The following is a 22,903-nucleotide window of genomic DNA, read 5'->3' as shown; positions in this document are numbered from 1 at the left end:
TATTCCATGCTCATGGGATTGGAAGAATCAACATTGTTAAGATGTCCATCCTACCCAAGGCAATCTACAGATTTAATGCAATACTCATTAAATTACCAGCAGCATTCTCCTCTCTCCAGTGGTTGGGTGGTAGAGGCTTTGTCAAAGATGAGTTGGTTGAGAAATTGAAGTTATGCTGCTTGAATCTCAATACTGTCCTGGAAACAACAATACAGGAATTCATATGGAAACATAAATGACCACAAATAGCCAAAACAATCCTCAGGGAAAAAAAAGCAGGCGGTATCACACTCCCAGACTTTAAACTTCATTATAAAGCTACAATAAACAAATAGCCTGATATTGGTACAAGAAAAGGCATATAGACCAATGGAACAGTATTAAGATTCTAGCAGCAAAACCTCAATTTCTCAACCAACTCATCTTCGACAAAGCCTCCTCCACCAACCACTGGAGAGAGGAGAACCTATTCAGTAAATGGTGCTGGGAAAACTGGCTGGCCACATGCAGAAGATTGAAACAAGATGCCTGCCTATCCCCATACACAAAAATTAACCCTAAATGGATCAAAGAACTAAACATAAAACCTCAGACTATAAGAACTTTAGAAAATGCAGAAGATACCCTTATGGAAATTGGAACTGTCAATCAATTCCTGATCACAACCCCAAGTGCCCATGCCATAAGAGATGAGGTAGACAAGTGGAACCTCATCAAACTGACAAGCTTCTGCAAAGCCAAAGAAACCATCAAGAGAACAGAGTGACAGCCCACAGATGGGAAAAAAAGAAATCTGCCAAATGTATGTTTGACAAAGGCCTAACATCTAAGATCTACACAGAACTCAAACGTGCTGAAAAGAAAAAGACAAACTGCCCCATTACAAAGTGGGCAAAAGCTATGAATAGACACTTCTCAAAAGAAGACATACGAGCAGCCACCAGTTACATGAAAAAATGTTCAGCCTCACTAGTCATCAAAGAAATGCAAATTAAAACTACACTGAGATACCACCTAACTCCAGTCAGAATGGTCATTATCAATAACTCAAAAAACAACAGATGCTGGAGAGGATGTGGTGAAAACGGAACACTTCTACACTGTTGGTGGGAGTGTAAATTAGTACAGTTTCTGTGGAAAACAGTGTGGTGATTCCTAAGAGTTCTAAAAATCGACCTTCCATATGACCCCACAATCCTCCTACTGGGAATATACCTGGAAGAACTAAAATCACTCTATAGAAAAGATACCTGCACACTTATGTTTACTGCAGCATTGTTCACAATAGCAAGAACATGGAACCAGCCATGCTACCCATCAAAAGAAGACTGGATAAAAAAATGTGATACATATACACAATGGAATATTACGCAGCTGTAAAGAAGAACAAAATCATGAATTTCGCAGCAACCTGGATGGACTTAGAATCTATAATACTGAGTGATCATTCACAGAAACAAAGCACTAAGTATCACATATTTTCACTCATAATTGGACCTTGAACAATTATCATAATACTATAAGAAAAGGATTGGCAGTAGTGGGAAACTCTCGGTGGGGGTGGGGGTGGCAGTAGTGGAAGTCTGTCAGGGAAGGGGGAACACACCTCATCATCAAGGGTACCTGCATAATGAATATTTGTATACCTAATCCTGAATTGTACCCCACAGTTTTAAAGTAAAAAAAAAAAGAAAAAAATGAATTGTTCTAATTCAAGCTCTGATATTCTTGCCATGGCTCACAAAAACATGCTACAACAATAATGAACACCACTCAGCAAGACATTGCCACACGTTGACACAAGGACAGCTGTGAGACACTGGTATACCTGGTATACCAAAGTTATGAAACTTTACTGAGTTATTTGTACAGTGTTGCCAACGTAAGCACATGGTGGCAAGCTCGTGAGCTTAATTGTCAGATGTTGTTCTGTTTATACTGTTTTTTTCTGATACAGTATCATTATGGATGACTGTTTTACAAAAAAAAAAGAGATAGATTTTAAAGGTGAAATAAAGACAGAAATTTTGCTAACATAAATTATATTGCTGTGTACTCTAAGTCAAGCCCAGATCCATCACACAGATATTTTTGTAAGAGTCTGAATTTGCTGCAGAAAAATAAGTTATAAATGAAAATCTCAAAAACTGAGTGATCTATTTTTTATAACCTCTTTAAGCCACATAGAATAATTCTTACTGGCAATATCTAAGATTTAGTAAAATTTTAATTTAAATTTTAATTGACCTTAATTCAAATATTACATAGATCCCATTCAATTCTGCATATTCTTTATTATTTTGAGACCACAATTTTGCCAGTTCCCTGCACTTGAAAGTCTTAACACATATAGAATAGCTTGCTCATCTACAGCTTTAAAGTTGTCTGTTTATAAGGAGCCCATTATTATTATTGTTATTTTAAATCAGAAACACTCTACACATCTGGGGGATCAGGCCTTGGGCATTTCCCCTTTCATTTCACCCAATATAAAAACCAACTTTTCATAGTCTGTTTCTTTGGGTCTCCCCTGAGAAGCTAGCATTTGTTTTTGATAACATCAAAAAATAAATAATAAATGATCAGGGATTAGGGTGTGACTGCCCCTAGAACTAATGCGTATGCTAATAGATTAAAGAAAGAGACTTCTTCAAGATACGAGTTTGCTGATGAATGAATAGTAATGACTACACGAATAAATGGATAAAATACCTTAATCCAAAGAAATCGTGATCACTTTGGGAACTTCCAGCAGGTATTTCAAGAGACACTAAGCCTTCAAACACCTTTCATATCACATCGAGTATGTGCTCCTCCAACCATACAGACATTTCTTCATGGAGTCAAAATAAGAGTGCTCAACAGAACCTTGTGCATATGTGCTGTTTCTGCATTTCCCGATGCTTTTGCTTCTAGCTTCAAAGGTATACTCTTTTTATAGGTAGCTCTTTTTCACAAGGACACCTTTATCTTTCCTTAACTCTCTTAGATGTTTGCTTTACATAAAGATAAATGCCGTCAACGCCAAATAGATATAATGAAATAATGTTTTCCGTGTTGGGCTGTAGAGAATTTAAAAATGAGATGGATCCAATATAGGCATCAAGTACTTTTCATCCCTGAAACTTCACATCCTTGCTTCCATTCATTCTTCTAAGGGATTTTATTTATATTTGCCTCCCTGTAGACAGAATTCACACTTATTTTATTAAAATTTCTATAAACTGCTGCTTTTTCATCTGCTTAGAAAATTAGGGAAAATTTATTAGCTGATTCTATGTAAATTGCTCTAGTTCAGTTTTCATTGAGAATAAATTTGTTTTGAATATCTGTTATGACAATTATATACAGCTACATTTTCAACCCTAATGCATTTTTAATAACTTCCTTCAGCAGCTAGTGATTTGAATTTCAAATTTCTTTCTACCAAGAAGTAAAAAAAAAAAAATAGTATATACCATTTTATAGCAGTTTCACATAAAATTTGATTTATGCAGCAAGATCTCTCTCACAGTAAACATATCAAATATCTAAATGAGACCATTAATACTCATAAGCTTATAATATGTATGCTCCCAATAGAGCATAACACAAACTTAAAGTTGGGAAAGAAATAATTGTGTCTTTAACTTATTTTACAAAAATCCCTCACTTAAGATGGAAACATTTCATTTATTTTTATTGATTATTTTAATTTATTGTTATTGAGCAATATAACAAGTTTTAGGGCATATCAAAATAATTGATTAATTACTACAGTAGTTAAACATTCACAAACAGAACAGTTTGAGAAATCCATACTAGTCTATTTCTTTAAACCATCTTGAAAATGAATAATTTTTTTCTACTTCTGGAGATCCAAAACTTGAAATGGCCCTTAATTCCCCAAGAGAAAATAAAGATTTTAAATATGCCAGCCTTTCTCATAAATGGATCTTCCTCTTTTTACCTATCAGAGACAACTATGAGACATTTATAGCTTTGCCAATATTCACTTTTGAAAAGGAAAAGAGATTCATGATTTTAGAAATGGAATAAGCCAAAAGAAGCGACGGTTCAGTCCTTGACTTTGCAAGAACAAGAGTATATTAAAGATAAAATTATTTAGAATATTTAGATTGCTTTTTGCCTTGATGGCTGGTTGTCCAGACTTTGAACAAAGAAAAACATCTGATCCCTGCAAGAGACATTCCAGCATCTCCCCACAGCCACCTACCCTCTCTGGAAAAAAAATGGACTCAAGTAGCCTCTGATATTTGGCCTCCTCTTCTCTTTTGAAAGTGTCAACATTTTAAATAGTTTTATCTTTAGTAAAATAATTCTCTTTTTAGAATTATTACATTTTTCCTTAGAAGTATATTTTTAAAATCTGGGTAATTACTATACATTTATTGTTTAGTATTTTGACATTTATTCTACTAGCAGCTACTCATTTAAGTGGCACTCTTGAGTCTTCTATCATTTCTTAAGTTAGCTGTTTTTCAGTCGTGTTAACATTTTTATTTGATTTGATTCTCAATAAACTTAGAATTGAAATATTTGTGAAATACCATGGATGCCACCGTAAGGCTGGTGCCAAAGTTCATGTCATCTAGTGAAAAAGACTTATTACAGAGTGGCTTTTACAGAGTGGCTTTGATATACACACACCTAACATTAATTCTATTCAGTAGATTTATTTGGGCAGTTTCACTACAGTCTACTGTACGTCTAATTGTTTAAATTAAAATATCCACCCGAGTATACCATAGATATCACATGTGGTCCCTGTCTTTGTGACCAGCATTTCACCAATTACTCCCAGTCTTAAGAAGACAAGCTCAGCTGGGCGCGGTGGCTCACCCCTATTATCCCAACACTTTGGGAGGCCAAGGTGAGAGGATTGCTTGAACCTGCGAACTGGAGATCCGCCTGGGCAACTTAGCGAGATCTCATCTCTACAATAAAAAATCAAATAAAGTAGCCAGGTGTGATGACTGTTTCCTGTAGTTCCAGCTACTTGGAAGGCTGGAGCCCATCAGGTCGACGCTGGGGTGGCCGTGAGCATGCCACTGAGTTCCAGCGTGGGTGACAGAGTGACACTCTGACTCAAATAAAATAAAATAAAAATAATTAAAAGATAGCAAGCTCTTTTACTCCTCTTCCTTTAATTTTTTCTGTATCCAATCATAGTGATTAAGACTAATTAATACTACTTGACAGTACCGGGAAAATATCACCAAAATCTATCTCCTGTATTCACCTACCTCTTTTCATTTAGAATTTTGTTGTCTGTTTTTAGGAAGTGAGACTATTTATTATTACTATTACTATTACTGTTACCATGTGAGTCAGAGTCTCACTCTGTCACCCAGGCTGGAGTGCAGTGGCACACTCACAGCCCCCACAGCCTCAATGTTTACAGCAATCATTCTACCTCTGCCTTCTGATTAGCGGGGACGACATACACCTGCCACCACACCTGGCTAATTTTTTCATTTATTGTAGAGACAAGGTCTCACCAAGTTGCCCGGGCTGGTTTTGAGCCCTTGGGCTCAGACAACCCTCTCACCTCTACCTCCCAAAATTCTGAGATTACAGGCATGAGTCAATGCAACCAGCTGGGAATTTGATATGATATCATTTAATAACTAGTTTCTCTGCATATAGTCTCTCTATTATCCTCTTCATTTTATGTGATTCCACAAAAATAATTTTTTTCTTAAAATACATATTTGAAGATATAACAAACCACCTAACTTTGTACCAACTTCCCTATTGCTTAAATATAATAATCTTAGGAGTGAAGTCTGTATGACTCTCCACATTATGCCCCATCCACTTCTGGGCTCCTCTTCCCCACATTCGCACTCCTTTCAGAGTTTGTCAACAATAGACTACTCAGATTCTCTCAAATCACTGTGCAATGTAGTTTCTCAGTGCTTGTGATCATACTTTTCCTTTCCAGAACGCATTTCCCTCCATAATTTGCTTTGTCCAAACATAGTAAACTTCTGAAGCCCCTTACATGGCACCTCCTAAAGTCATAATTTCCAGAGGCAGAATTAACTGTTTCCTGATACTTTTATTACTGTACTTTACACTTCATCATATTTCATTATAGTACACTGTTTATAAACCTTACTTCATGGGATTGTAAAATTTTAAAGTAATAATGATCACAGCTCTGAGCATTTATTGACTGCCCTAAGCACTCTTTTAAATTCCTTTTGGCCCCTTCAAGTTAGTTTTATTGAGGTATAGTTTATGTGAGTAATAGTCACTCCTTTTGATTATACAGTTGGTTGAATTTTTAGAAATATATGAGGGGGAACCCCCTCCATAAAAAGGGATTATTTTTTGGAGGGTGGGTCCCTTGTACTGGAAGCTTCCTCCTCTAGTTAAGTGTTCTAGAAACCCCTTGGCATCAGTGTATCTGCTAGCAGTTGCTGTGAGAGGTTGCATTTAGCTTCAGTGATTTTTTTTTTTTTTTGAGATTCTTTCAATTCATTTGCCCATTTAATGATGGGTGATTTACGAGGGTACCTGCTCACATTGTGTTGAGTGTTCAACAGTTTTTGACCCAAGGCAGCATGACTCCCATGCCCCACCTTCCCTATTCACTGGCTGTCACCCAAGCAACTTTTTGTTTTGTTTGGTTTTCTCCAGATGAAAAAAAAAAAAACAACTCCTTAAAGGGAAACATTTTGCTGATGTGGAAGAGGTGGGGAGAAAAACAAAACAAAATAAAACAAACAAACAAAGAAACAAAAAACCCAGCAGAAGAATTAAAAGGCGTCAAAATTGATGAATTCAAAAACTACTGAGTAGTGAAGAAAGCATCTCAATGGGTGTATTGCATCAAAAGGAGAATACTTTGAAGGTGACTGAAATTTAAGCATGTAAGAATTAATACACAATTTTTAATAAATAAATTCAGGGTTTGGGGAGATTCCCTAGTATGCAGTAATGTAACCACCATCACAATAATGACAAGAACATTTCCATTATTCCCAAATTTTCTTATGCTTCCTGCAGTCAGTTTCCTGGCCGCACTTTTAATCCATGGCAACCATTGAGCTTATTTCTATCTTGATAGTTTTGCCTTTTTCAGAATATAAGTAGATTCAGATGGTACATAGACTTTTGTGTTTCCTTTCTTTCATATTGTTAAGTTTTTTTCACTTCTATTGATACATGATAGTTGTACATATTTGTGAAGTACATGTGATATTTTTATACATGCATACTATGTATAATAATCAAATCAGGGTCATGGGGTTATATTATAGTACTGCAGTGTAAAATACTATCTATATGCCACAGAAAACCAAATGAACAACTTTAGCAATGACATTTCCACCACTCATACCCACGTGTATTATCCAATGGGCTATATGACTTTTTAAATTTGAATTTGAATACCTAATAGACATTTCAATTTTAACATGTATAAAGTAAAAGAATTTTTTTTTTACCGAAACCCAGCTCTTCTAGGTTTCTTCATCTCCATGAATTTCATCCTCAACACTGTTGCTCAAGCCCAAACCTATGAATCACCCATGAGTTCAATGCTTCTCTTAACCCAACATTCAATCCATAAGTAAATCCTATCAATTTTTACACATCATATGCGAAATTTGTCCTTTTACCTCCAAACCAATGAAGAAAGGTTTATATTGTGTTGTATTTTTCTTATCTTACAGTACAGAATATAGCCTCTCTGAATTCTACTTTGCCCCTTTGAATATAGGTTAATTTTCAAATATTTAAAGATTTCTAGATAATTCATTGTAATTTGTTTCTCATTTAAATATATAGTCAAAGAACATACTCTGTGGGATTTCAATTCTTCTCAATTTATTAAGATTTGTTTTATTTCAGGTTGTGGTCTACTTTGTTGAACATACTATGTGTGCTTAAACATAATGTAAATTCTGTAGTTGTTTGGTGTTATCGGTATAAAACTATCAATTAAGTCAAAGTGGTAGCTTTTGTTATTCTGATCTTATGTTGTTGCTAATATTTTTTCCTAACTATTCTATCAATTGGTGAGAAAGAAATGGGTTACAATCTTCAACATCGATTGTGGAATTGTTTATTTCTTCTTGTATATTTGTCAAAGTGGCTTCATGTGTTTTTAAATTCTGTAATTAGGTCCATAAAATTTTGTGGTTCTTTTTTTTTTAGTTGGAGTCTCACTCTGTTGTGATTAGCTTTAAGTCTACTATTTTTTGATTTGTTTTCATTTTCCTATATGCTTTTTGTTGTTGTTGTTTTCTTTTTTCTCCTTTCCTATTTCCTTCTGAAATTTTAAAACATTATTTGTAATTCCATATTAAATTATTAAATTTTAGGTTATATATTTTTGCATTGATTTAAATGTGCTACTCTAGAGATTATAATAAACTCTAACTTTTCACAATCTACTTATGCTTAATAATGTACCACTTTATGTAAAACATAGAAACCTTGCAATGGTATTACTGGTAAGTCTATTTTGCTCACCTCCACCATCTTTTTTGTTGTATTTATTGCATGTATTACCTTTTCATACATTATAAATCACATATACATACATAATGACAAATCTAGTCTTTTATATTTACCTTATATTTATAATTATTGATTCTCTTTAACTATTTCTGAAGTTTCAAGTTTCCCTCTGGTATAATTTGCCTGATTAACTTGTTTTTAACATTTTTGGAGTATAGAGCTGGAGGAAATAATTATCTTAAGTTTTTTTATCCAAAAATTAATTTTATCTCACTCTTACTTTGAAGTATAGTTTTGCTGAGTACAAAATTTCTGGTTGAAGATATATTTTTCTTTTACCACTTCAAAGCCATTTCACTGTCTCTTCTGCCTTCTAAAGTCTCTGATAAGGTCACTGTCCTTCAAATCAGTGGTCCCAGATTGTGCTGGGTAATTTTCCTCTGGATGCTTTCAATATTTTCTTTCTCTTTGATTTGTATTCATTTTTAATGATGTACCCACTTGGCATGATTCTTGAAGCAGGTTGAAAACATCCTGCTGGAAGTTTACTGAGCTTATTAAATCTGTAAATTCATTTCTTTCATCAAATTAGGGAAGTTTTCAGTCATTTTAAAAAAATGTTTTTCCACCTTATTCTTTTTTTCTCAATATTGGGAATACTAACAATCTGTATATCATAAATTGTCCCAAAAGTCCCTGAATCTCTTTTAAAAAATTTTTTTTTCTCTCTCTCTTTCATATGGATGATTTTTGTTGCTCTGTCTTCAAGTTCACTGATTATTTCCTCTATTATTTTCTTCCTGCTATTAATCCTACTCAGTAAAATTTTAATTTTCAATGTCTTATTTGTAGTTCTAACATTTCCATTTGGGACCAAAAATTTTTTTTCTTTGCTGAGAATATTTTTTAAAAATTAAATATGATCATATTTTCATTTACTTCATAAAGCATAAGAATAATAGTTATTTGAAAATTTCTATCTAATAACTTAGAATATGAGTCAGAGCTGGTTCAAGTGTCTGTCACAGTCTGGTGCTGAGTTTACAAACATATTTAACAGCTCCCCTTATCTGGCTTTCTTTTTTGTAGATTCTTTTTCCTCAGTCTCTGGCAGCTGAGGTTACTCCACTGTCATTTCACCTGGTTTCTGAAAAATGCCAAGTCTTTGTATAGTAGTTTTAGTTAACCTACTGCCCTGGCCAGTATTGCTGCTGGTGTGACTGCAGCTGCCCTTAGAGTAAAGTTGCAGCCAAAGGAAAGAAGATACTCTCTGTCGATCATTCATTTCAATTTCTGACTTTTCTCCACAAAGTATTATAATTGCTTTTGTTCAGAGACTCAACTACTTGTTTGCTTTTATATTTTATCCAGAGTTTTTACATGTTATTTGGTGGGCAATGTTATTGTTAGAGGATTACTGTTGCGGACTGAAAATGGAGACACAAAGTAGTATTTTAAGACATTAGTCACACCATGCAAGATCCCTGCTTCAAACCCTTTCAAGGACTACCATCACTAGTAGAGTTTGATTCAATTTTTCTGACCTTTTCTCCTACATTATAGCCACAACAGTCTTCTTCTGGACACTTGAGCACACCAAATTGTTTCCACAGCAATTTTTGGAAACAGTTTTTTTTTTCTTTTAATTTCTTTTTGGAATAATCTGCTTCTATATTTTTGAATCTATTAAGGGCTGACTCTTTTAGAGTATACATATACATGTTTTAGTTGAGTCCCAGCCTATTCCTGTGTATAGTTTTTCTCTATTTATTCTGCATTATACCTCCCTTTTTCAAAAACATAAACTTGTTTTTACATGTTTGGATTGTTTGCTTTATGTTACTAAGAGGGTAAGGTCAGTGATAGTCTACGGTACCACCTTTCTTTTCCAATACCGTATCCTTAGGGCACGAAATTGTGCCTAATACATATTAAGTGCTCAATAAATAACATGTATAATGAATATTATTGAGTTGTAGTTCCACACCAGGTTTTCCCATAGGCCATAGGATAGCTCAAGGCATAAAATTTGCCTTTGAAGTGCACTGCCCACAGAGGAAGCCAAGGATTTTTTATGAGGCAGTCTTCAAGACAAATAAAAATTAGCATATTCTTGATCTCTGATGACTGCCATAAAGTGCTTGTGGTTGCCACTGTAGGGTAAAAAATGGGCATAGTAAGAAAACTAAAATAAAGAGAAAGGAGGGCTCTTTCAGATGTCTTTTAGATATTTTTTTCTCTTTATTTAGCAAATATATCATCTCTACTAGCTCTGCCATTTAAATGCTATCTTTGCAGGGAAGTTTTACCTGAATGCCAAATGAGGCAAAATTCCCTTTCTACTGCAATCTATGCTTGCCATATTAAGTTGAAGTTATCTTTGTGTCTGTGTCTTTTCCACCAGAATGCAACCTCTGTCAGGGCAATCCCTAACCAGGAGCAGAGCACTTCTTATAGAGCAGGCACCCATACACATCTGTGTCCAAACCACCAATATTTATAGGTAGTTAGAATGCTAAAGTGTGTCTGTTTTTCAGGTAAAAGACGGCTAGGCCCAAAGATACCTCTTTTTGAGGATTGTCCTGTTTTATATGTAGGTATAAAAAAATGAACCCAAGTGTACTGGCTGCAGAGCTGCAGCAGAATGACATTGACCAGCAGGCAGGGACTTTGACCAGGAATCCACAGAGCATATAATATACTCGGCCCACCAAAATTTTACTCACAAACTAAATGTCATGGAATCACATTTTATGATCTGGCAGTTCCTCATTAAGTCAGGTTTAACATTATTGCCAAAATCATACTACAAAAATATCAGTAAGCTTTTAGAATTCAAACATTTTTGCATATAATTAAAACAGGAAGCATTATGCTGGCTGATTGATTACACCATATCTCAAATAATTTTTAGAGATATGTAATATTTGAAATTCATCTACTCATGAGAAACCAAACACTCATGAGCTAGTAGTAAGTGACTGGGCAGAAACTTGAACTTGCATTCTCTGGCAGTAAGTCTACATTAATATGCAAAATAACTCATAGAAGTTATAGAAACTCACAATTTAAGCTGTCTTATCTGATAATATAAATGATTGCTGTTAATTTTATAATAAGATTAGCTTGCACATTACTGTCAAATAATCTATTATTAATTAAAAGGAGAAATTAGAACTGTATATCATATAAAATAAAATACCACAAATTCATTACATTATCAAGGTAATTTACTCCATATTATGACTAATTAGAAATTAGAATCTTTACTGAGGTTGTTCAGACATTCTCCCAATAGCCAATATAATTCTTGAGTTCTGATCATGTATCCTCTGTATAACTATAGAATACATAACTGTTTTGACACTATCACCAAAGATAACTTTAGGCAGCATATTTAGCACCATTTTGGAATAAGCTTTACATTATTTTAATTTTTAAGAAATTGATATTTCATTCCTAGTATTTATGTCATATTCCTCCCTACACATCAGCATATTTGACAATCATTGCCTTGTTAAGGAGCTGACAGCAAATGTCATATACACTAACAATAGCATTAACACTTTTAAAGTCAGCTTCAAAATTTTTATCCCTAAATATTGCCCAGAATTTAAATCAAAGTAACAAATGCACAATTAACCTGAGCAAAGGGAAAATGCCTACTCAGCACCTTAGAAAATGATCTGGTTGAGTTATGAGTCATCTAATTTTACAAAGCAGCAATAAAAATGAGTATTTCATTTTGCAGAGATATCACTGGCATTTACAACAGATGATTAAAATAAAGAGAAAAATAACTTTTGCATTTTATCAGAACAGGGACATTTTATCTTGGCATGAATTTTTGCCTCTGCAGATTTCCTCTACCAAATAAATATCTCCGCAAGTCATCAAGAGTCCAGTTATTCCCCAGGGACTCCCAGGACTGGGACTTACCTTGTGAAAGTTTCTGAAATAAGCTGCCTTTTCATCGGGAAATTTTTCTAACCTCCTAGGTCCTTTGCTAGAAGCCTTCTTGAAAACCAACCAGCATCGTCTGAAAATCTGAAAGCAAATACAAAAATCCCATTATGTATCTTACATGAGTTTACTAGCATTAAGAGTTTATTTATTCAAGTAATCTATTTGGAATATATTTTTAACTGCACTTATTTTACAGAAAATAGCTTCATTTTTGAGTGACAAGCATGTTCTTAATTAAAATTATTGCAAATTTGAAAGACACAATATTTTAATTTTAATTTTAATTTTTTGAGTTGGAGTCTCACTCTGTCACCCAGACTGGAGTGCAGTGGCCGCTCCCGGCCACCGCAGACTCGACCTGCTGGGCTCCGGTGATCATTCTGCCTCAGCCTTCCAAGTAGCCGGAACTACAGGCGTGAGCTACCACACCCAGCTAATTTTTGATTTATTGTAGAGATGAGGTCTTGCCAAGTTGCCCAGGCAGGTCTCAAATCCACAGGCTCAGGCAATCCACTCACCTTGGCCTCCCAAAGTGCTGGGATTACAGGCTGAGCCACTGAGCCCAGCAAGATACAATATTTTATATAAAATAATTTTTGTGAAAAGATTGTGTTATGAGGTTTTCAGTATGCTGGTTTTAACAGTGTTTAATATTACTAAATTATCTGAATGTCAACACCATATAAAATACTTATTCATACCATCCTAGTAACAGATAATTCTCCATTTTTCATGCTAGTGCAAATGGCAGCTTAATAAGGTTAAGTGAAGCACTTACATAATGCTCAATTTCCTATCTTTGAAAAAATATCACATTTACAAATTAAGTTAACGTGTAGGATTTTAGATTTTTAAAAAATAGTTGCTTATGTACTAACTTAGAAACAACAAAAATGTTTTAATAATGGTGGCATTGGTGTCACTCTTCTATACTTTCATGGTGACTAGTATTTATTAAATACATATGTGCAATAAATTTCAAAATTTATATAAACATTCAATGATCAAAATGAGGTATGGATAAATTAGGTATTATCTTCATTTTAAGATAGGGTGAATGATAATGTCAGGATTTGAACACACATCTGTCTGACTCTTAAGCTTTAGTTAATAAAAAACAGGACTGACTAATTACACTAACAGAAGTCATCATTTCTGGATTTTGCCTTTAATTTATAATACTAATTAATATTGGACCTTTAGATTGCTTGTCACCTGATTCACACCATATCACACTCCCTCCCCACAGGTATGCTTGAAAACAATGTAATAAAACGAGTCTTTCTTTCCAGTGATTGAAAAGCCTAACAATGTATATTGGTCACATGTCTTACATTACAAAATTTAGCATATTTTTTGTTGAAGGATAATTTCTCTGCACCCATGAAGAGATCACAGAAGGAATCATCAGAAATTTAGATCACTATAGTTTTCTTCTACATTGTCATTTGAATTGCAAATCTGGGGCTCAGTGGGGTGGCTCACACCTGTCTATAATCCCAGCACTGTGAGAGGCTGAGGCAGGAGAATCCATTGAACCCAGGATTTCTGGAATTTCTCTTAGCCTTGTAGACAAAGTGAGACTCAGTTTCTAAAAATGAAAATTAAAATTTAAAAATTGCAAAGTTGTCATACTATGCACTTTACAAATATAGACCATATAATCTAATTCCTTTGAAGTGTGCATTATCTTTTATTTACTAGAAGACAGTCTTTAAAAGGTACTTATAGAACAATCACATAAAGATCTCTCATTATAAAAGCAGGATAACAATACAAACACACACTTCGACTTCACTCTTGCTGTAGTTTTTAGATCCTCTCCAGTAGCCTTGAAAATCATAAAAAGGACAATCTTGAATTTTCTGTACATGTGAATGTGACCCTCTGCCTCTACCTGGATCATATACACCTATTCCATCAAATGATTCCTAATTGTGTACCTGGAAATTAGGAGCTAAAGTACTCCTTCAGGGTCCGTGCTGTTCTTTCTGTACACTGGTGTTTAGCACATTGTGTTGTAGCTCTTTGTTTATTTGTTGGTCCCTTAATCAGTTCCATCCCCAAAATATAACAATATTTAAAATAATAATGAATATAATATATCAGCATATAGTTTCTTTACCTTTAATTAACTCAATTCTACATGGACTTATTTAGTGTTGTTGAATTCTGCTTTTAAACTTAAAAATAAGTATTTACATTGCAAATGGAAACTGATTTAGAAAATGCAAATACACATATATAAGAAGAGATGGTTTGGTATTGTAGAAAATTAATACAGCATTGGAATCAGACAGACTTGACTTTACAATATGGTTGTGTGTCTGACTAGCTAGCTATGCAACCTTATACAAATTATTTAGTGTCTCAACTAATAAAGAAGGGAACCTCATGAAACACAGGGAGAATTTTCAAGATGGGCACAGAAAGTTTTCTTTCTAGCGCACAGAAAATTCTCCACCAGAGTCAGCTCATTTACTCAGTCTCCTTTTTCTTTTGTTTTTTGTTTTTTGGGTTTTTTTGAGTTGGAGTCTCATTCTGTCGCCCAGACTGGAGTGCGGTGGCCGCTCCCGGCCACCGCAGCCTCGACCCGCTGGGCTCCGGCGATCCTTCCGCCTCAGCCTTCCGAGTAGCCGGAATTACAGGCATGCGCTACCACGCCCGGCTGATTTTTTGATTTATTGTAGAGATGAGGTCTCGCTGCCCAGGCGGGTCTCGAACCCTCAGGCTCAGGCAAACCACTCACTTCAGCCTCCCAAAGGCGCAGGATTACAGGCTGAGCCACGAGCCCGGCTCTCCTTTTTCTTATAGAGTAGGTGAAATTTGCTGCATATGACAAAGCTATACACATGCACACTTTTTTCTTAATGACACAAAATTCTAACAAATATTCATATCCAGAATATTCAGGTGCAAATGTTCTTCATTCAGAAGAATTAGGGCACTATTTCAGAAATTTTAGAAAATAAATAGAAAATATACTAATTAATGATCTTCCAAACATAGACTGTGAAACTAAAGACTGGAGTTGAAATTCCAGTTTAGCCTCTTGTTGGAGCACATAACTTTGAAGGACAAGTGATTTAAGCCTTCTGAGTTTTATTCTTAAATTAGCTTGGGGAATAATGCCTATATCAAAGGACCATTGTGGCAGTAAAAAGAAATTAGGTATATAAAGCTCATGCCACAGTGCATACAGGGGAGTAACTAAATACAAAGTAGTTTAAGATAAAACAGATAAAATGCTCTTAGCAAGAGCAATCTTGTTGAGCACATCCATAACCATTATGGATATTTATATATATTATAAAAATTATTGCTTGCACCAATATGTTTTTAAAGGTTGCAAGTGATTTCCATAATTATGGGAATCATGTTATGCATAATATCAATAGCCAAGTTTGTTTAAATATTTCATTGACTACAAATATGAGTTCTAGCTAATTTCACAGCGGTTTGGGTATTGTTAAGCAATATAGCTATTTATATTTACATTTACCAATACACAGCTGAAGAAAAATTCATTAAATTTACTACCTTCCTAAAATTGCTCTCTCCACAATATAGCATGAAGTAATTTTTGCACAGGATAAACCATTTCACTCAGACGCTAACATAACTCACATCTGTGTATTGGAATTCAGTGTATTATATTGTAATGCCTAAAAATATAATTTTTTTTCTTTTGGTAGACTCTTACTATGTTGCCCAGTCTGGAGATTCATGGCTCACCACAGCCTCTAACTTTTTGGGCTCAGGCGATCCTTCTGCTTCAGCCTCTCAAGTGACTGGAACTACACGTGTGTAACTCCACACCCAGATATTTTTATTTTTTTATAGAGATGAAATTTCACTATGTTGCCCAGGCTGGCCATAAATTCCTTGGCTCAAGCAATCCTCCCACTTCTCAAAGTGCTCAGATTAAAATGTAAGCCACTGCTCCAGGCCAAACATAGTTTTTTAATCAGAACAATTTGATTTTTGTTGCAGGTTCTACTATTCATTAAATGCCTTGCCTTGCAGAAGTTATTTTAACTTTTGTAAGACTTAAATTCTTCATCTATAAATTAAGGTCAACATATCTCAGGTAGTTGCTCTTTGAGGATTATAAGAGGTAGCCTGCAGAAAACATCCAGCGTGTGTGTTTGAAAAGTATTCTTATCTGAAATTTTGGGTTCGGGGTACTGCTATGGACTGAACTGTGTCCATAGAGAATTCATATATTGAAGCCTTAACTCCCATTGTGATGATATTTGGAGACGGGTTTGAGAGAGGTAATTAGGGTTAGATGGGATCATGAGGTTGGGCCTTGATGATGAGATTAGTTGCTTTTATAAGTAGAGACACCAGAGAGCTTAATTTTTCTCTTGTCCTGCTTGTTCACTAAGAAGTCATATAAATACACAATGAGAAGACAGTTGTCTGCAAGTCTGGAAGAGAGTCCTCACTGGAACCTGACTATGCTGGCACTCTGACCTCAAACCTATAGCCTACAAACTGTGAGACTGTGAGAAAAGAAATGTATGTGGTTCAAACCACTCAAAGTATGGTATTTTGTTGTGGTAGCCCTAGTTAAGATACTTTTAGATACTATTTTTTTTTATCAAGTAGAGATGGTGGGATAGTGCTGGTTATGATAGTTGTAGTGGCAGTAATACTGTAGAAGCAAAAACACAGTTAAATGAATCTGAGTAGAACTTGAGAGATTGGCAACAGATAAATATTATCTGCATAGTGTGGTGTATATAGTGATCAATATTTGGCTCAGTTTTTCACTAATGGATTTAAAGTCCTGGTTGAGGTAAGAAAGCTCACCTTAAATAGAATTGCAAGTCACCTCTCTGGAATATGGATATCATCTTTTCGTATAAAAGAATGCTATTCCCTGTACCTCTTGTCACTTTATTGTTCATAGCTCGGGAACAATCATGATGTTAAATGAAGCCTTGCAAGATTTGTGAAAACACACAAACTCACTGACTGCAATTTTCTCTCATATTACCATAGTTATTTCTATTAAAGAGTAAGTTAAACATAAGCCAGCAAGCATAAGTGTTTCTATTTACGCACTCAATATTATAGAATCAACCTGATAATGTATAATGAGGAAAAATAGATTTAGTATTTTCAATACCACTTTATTTTTTTTGCTATTATATTAACAATCACACAAAGATAAGACTGATTTAAAAGACCCAATATAGTAGACTGCCAAGTTGAGGCCCTTATTATTTTTATATTTTGGAATAATTTTAGATTTATAAATAGAATTCTTATATATTTTATGCAGCTTCCTCTAATATTAACATCATATATGACTATGGTACATTTTCAAAACTAATAAATTAACATTAGTCAGACTACTATTAACTAAACTACAGATTCTACTCAGGTTTTCCCAGTTTTTTTTCTGTCATGTTCTGTTTCAAGATCCAATAAAGGATACCAAGTTGTGTTTATTCTGTCTCCTTACTGTACTAAGCATTGTGACAATTTCTCCGTCTTCCTTTGTCTTTCATGACTTGACAGTTTTGAAAAGTAATAGTGAGGCATTTTGAACAACGTCCTTCAATTTCTGTTTGTCCCAATGAAGTTATTTTTGATATTTCAGAAGTCTAATAAAAATCTCACAATACAACAATTAAAACACATAATTTATTGGGAAAATTATATAAATGTATTATGGCTATGGATTAGTAATATTTTGATGTAATTGAATTTTTAAAGTTGCAAAATAATCATTTAATGAAAGTAGAGTTTCCCCTGCCCTGTCCATTAAACATGGTTTTTCAAAATATTTTGCTTTTTAATAGTATTAAAATAATTTTTAAAAGGTGCTGGTGTGGAAAGTTTGCAAGTGTCATTCTGTGTCAGTGTGAAGTCAAAATAAGCATAAGTCAGCACACTAAAAGTCACTTCCGAAGTAAAATAAGCAGAACGCAAGAGGAGATCACCTTTTTGTACTCTTCTTCAAACCAGATTTTATTAGTGTACTATGATCTGCTTTGGGCCCTGGAACAGATGCCTTATGTGAGCGTGTTGGAGAAATTACAGAGATAAGCAGCAACAATGACTGCGTGAGACCAGGAAATGACTCCTCAGAGGAAAAATGAAAAATAAAGAAATAGGTTATATTTTAGTTGTAAGTTCCTTGACAACATGAGTCACAAAAATGAAATCAGGTACACTATTTTTATTTGCATCTTATTAGAATGAGACATACATTAATGATCTCCATTAGCAGGAGGTAGGAGGAGAAGGGACACTGTCTCTTCAGACACAACTTGGCTCTTCAAGGACATCTAAAGGCGCAGAGACCATTTGGCTAGTTAACAACAGAACTTATTGCTTGCAAGAAGATCTGCCCTCCCCAGTGTCTATCTCTTAGCAGATGGCATTCCTGCTTGCCCATCATGATTTCAGGAATGTTGTACCACTCTATCCTGGGGGATTAATTGATTTCACCTTCTCATTCAGAGCTATTTCCTACGCAAGCCAGTAGTCTCACCAAACAGTCTCCTGGGTGTCCCTCAGATTCTTCTCATGGAAAATTCCATGTTGCTGCCATGACCCCCCAAATTCTCAGGATTCCCCAGCAGGTCTGCACCCTATGTTTTCCACTGTGTTAGCCAACGAACCAGCTTGCCGTAATTAAAGACCTTCTTAATCCCCTTCCATCTGATGAAAACCCTTTTACTGCACAGCAATCTCTTTTCCTTAGTGTTTTTTCCTTTTCAAGGTGATTTTACACAAAGGGTAGCTTTCTTTTTATTTTTTCATTTAAGACTCATTGTGAAGTAGATGGCAGACTTCTTGGCTTCAGTTCACAGCCATAATTACGTTATTTAGCTAGGACACATTCATAAGCTTTAACTTAACCAAAAGTCGAATTTAATGGGCCTGTTCCATCACAAGCTGTTGACTTAATGAACCCTGAACTTCAAATAGGATTTTGGTTAGAAACTTGAAAGAAAGTTTGATACTAGGAGCTGTTAAAGCTGAGAGTTTGGTACACTAGAGGTATTCATAGAAACCTTGTCTCTAGAGATTTTTTAAAAATTCAGAAGAAAGTGTCATATCTGGACTGGCTTGTATTTTTGTTCCTTTCTGAAAGCATAATACTATACAAATGACATATTGGAAATCTGATTAAATTATTAATGTATAATTGTGTATCAGATGAACACATCGAGGCAACAAATAACTAGACAAATAAGCAACGGAATAGTTACTTGCAGGCTGATGCTGTGGGTAATAGCAATTTGCAGGTTTATGCTGTAAGTAATTTAAATTACTTGATCTTAGGTGTTTGCTGTCTGACAAAATGTGTATGGTACTATTGAAAGACACACTTTGATTTTGTAAAAAAATAGCAAAATGTTACAAATTTAATGTGCTCATGAGTTTATTTTTAGCTGTCCTTTTTTTCATTTTAAAGATGTGGTGTACAATTCAGGATTAGGTATATAAGTGGTCAATGTACAGGTAATGTTTGGGCCTCAATTTGGTCCCCAGTTCACCTGGTTTGAGATCTGGTACCCTTATTGATGAAGTGTACCCTTCCTTCTCCCCCCTCTCACCCCCGGCAGTATCCCACTACTGCTTATCCCTTTCTTATGGTATCATAGTAAATGTTCAGGATCTGATTATGAGTGAGAACATGTGGTACTCAGTTCTTTGTTTCTGTGATAGATCACTGAGTATGACAGATTCTAAATTCATCCAAGTTGCTGTGAAGTCCGTATGTTTGTTCTTCTTTATGGCTGTGTAATATTCTATCAAGTACATGTACCGTATTTTTGTTAACCAGTCCAGCTTCGATGGGCAGCACAGTTGGTTCCATGTTTTTGCTACTGTGAATAGTGCTGCAAAAAATATGTGTGTGCAGGTATATTTTTTGTAGAGTGATTTGAGTTCTTCGGCGTATACTGACTTATATTTAATTGCTGCTATATACATGCATACATGTATAATGAAGGAACCCCTCTCATTCATTCATTAAAGAAGTACTTGAGAGTGCTACATTCTGTGGATACAGGTGTATTAAAAGATAATTAAATTAAAATAAAAAAGATAAAATAACAACAACAACAACAAAATTTCTGCCTTAATGGAAACGAAGTTACTGCCATAAAAAACTTCCATTTTAATGAGGTAGGAAGGTGACATTGGATAAATCAGTGCATTTTTGAACAGCCTTTTTAACAGTGTTAGGTGCTATGTAAAAGAATGCAGTCCAATACTGGAGATGGGAAAGTTGGATGTGGTAAAGAAAGGCTCACCCTCACGGGAAGTTTTAAGTTCAGCCTTAAAGAAAGTAAGAGAATGAGTAATGCAGATTTATGAGGAGAGGGTTGCAGCCAGAAAGAATTGTAAGTAAAAATGCCCTGATGCGGGAGCTTGTGAACTATGTGAAAAGCTGCAAGGGGCCAGTGTGGAGGACAGAGTATCAGAATAAGGTGGTAGTTCAGAGAGACAGGGAAGAGCAAGGTTGGGTAAGGAACTTGGCTTTTACTTTCTGATGCCACTAAAAGCTCTGAACAGTGAGAGAAAATGATAAAACTTAAATCTTAACAAAAAGGAGTCGATGTAACGATATTCCTATCAAAGTTTACTTTAAGACAAAATATATTATTAAAGATAGAGACATTTTGGAATGATTGGAGGTTAATGAAATAGAATATGTAAACCATTCTGAATTTATAAGCACTCACAAATGTAGCTTCAAAGTAATAAATAAAAATTGACAAGAAATAGACAAAGACACAATACATTTAAAAAAATATCAGTATCTGCTAGAATTATCATAAATGAATCAGTTAGAATATAGAGAGTTTTGGCAACAAGATTTACCAAATTGGTTAAACAGACCTATGCAGATCATAGCATCCAATGATTGCATAATACAAGTTATTTTCAAGGTCACAAGAAACATGAGAAAAATTGATTATATATTGGGTTACAAACCAGAAAATTTAAAGTATTTAGATAAGATTAAACAACACAATGCAATGACTCTTTATATAGACTACCAAGACTAATCTAATTATAAAAACAAATAAATCAAGGAAACAGAATAGTCAATAAACACAACACATACGAAAATATTTGACTTTTTAACAAAAGGAGCACTTCAAAGCAGTGGAGAAAGACTTTCTAATATGTGGTTATAATATGTGGTTCTAGGATAACTGGATGCACATATGAAAAACAATGAAAATTGACTTGTCTTTGACATGACATTCCAAATAAGTTTCAGGTGAACTTTTTTTTTTTAATGTAAAAAAGAGCACATCAATTTAAACAAATTACTGCAATGTCTGCTGGATAGCGTTTCTGCTCATTAAAGCATGTTACTCTCCTCCCTACAAATGATGACACTTATGTTTCAGTCTTAAGGATCTACCTGATTCTTTTTCTAAAAGCTTTAATTATTGGGTCTTTCATATTCTGATTCTTAATATGAATATGAAAGGCTCAATAATTAAAGCTTTAAAAAAATGATTTGCTACTTATTTCAGTGACCTCAAAGTAAGGAAAAATAGAACACAAAGACATCATTATAAGAGAAAAAAAGAAATTGAAATAATAAGTTAATTTTTTTTATCAGGAATGATTACTCAGATAATTAAAATTCAAGTCACTGATTAGAAGATATTTGCCACACACATAACTATCACATTGCACATATCTAGAAGCCAGGAGTTCAAGACCAGCCTGATTCTAATTTTTTTAATAATTAGCTAGGTGTGTTGGAATGCACCAAGTTCCAGTTACTTGCAAGGCTGAGACAAGAGGATTGCTTAAACCCAGGAATTTAAGGCTGTAGTGAACTATGAAAGTGACAGTGCGTTCCAAAATCAGACCTTGTCTCTAAGAAAAAAAGAAGAATATATATTAATTATGGTTACACACAACACAAACAAATCTCAAAAACATTGTGTTGAATTAAAGAATCCAGATGCAAAATAATGCATAATGCATGATTTATTTATATAAATTCCTCAAACTGGCAAAATCAAGCCAATATGGATACATACTTCGTTAGTAAGTGTATAAAGAGCAAGGAAGTGGCTTCCATCGCAATCATAGTGGTTCATTTTGTGGGAGGTAGAGGTGTGGATGGGAAGGAATATGTTGGGGTTTCCTCTTGGCTGTGAGCGATGTTCTGTGGTTTTTAGCTGTCCATTTAGAGTTTATGTCATTTTCTCTATAGATTCTTTAATTTAAAGTCCTTCTAAAAAGTTTAAAACTGTCACACGTGTTCAAGTCTACACAGATGTTAAGGAATCTATTTTACTTTTATCCTTCTTTTAGCCCTTTCTTTCTTTCTATTTTTCTTTTATCCTTCTTTTAGCCCTTTCTTTCTTTCTATTTTTCTTTTATCCTTCTTTTAGCCCTTTCTTTCTTTCTTTTTCTTTCTTTCTTTCTCTCTCTCTCTCTCTCTCTCTCTCTCTCT

At 34.5% G+C, this 22,903-nt stretch overlaps 1 protein-coding gene across 1 annotated transcript in view; it reads right to left on the bottom strand.

Moving 5' to 3' along the window:
• Window positions 1-22,903, bottom strand: part of DOK6 (docking protein 6) — a 546,111-nt gene that overhangs the window by 350,369 nt on the left and 172,839 nt on the right. Inside the window, exon 2 of the mRNA XM_008067862.2 lies at window positions 12,415-12,522. Coding sequence (XP_008066053.1) covers window positions 12,415-12,522 — 108 coding nt within the window. The remainder of the gene's footprint in view (window positions 1-12,414; window positions 12,523-22,903) is intronic.

The sequence above is a fragment of the Carlito syrichta genome, unplaced genomic scaffold (assembly GCF_000164805.1).
Source record: "Carlito syrichta isolate Samal-C Ts95f unplaced genomic scaffold, Tarsius_syrichta-2.0.1 Scaffold309798, whole genome shotgun sequence".
In the NCBI taxonomy this organism is placed as follows: domain Eukaryota; kingdom Metazoa; phylum Chordata; class Mammalia; order Primates; family Tarsiidae; genus Carlito; species Carlito syrichta.
Note: the sequence above shows the minus strand (reverse complement) of the source record. Positions and strands in the feature narration are given on the sequence as shown.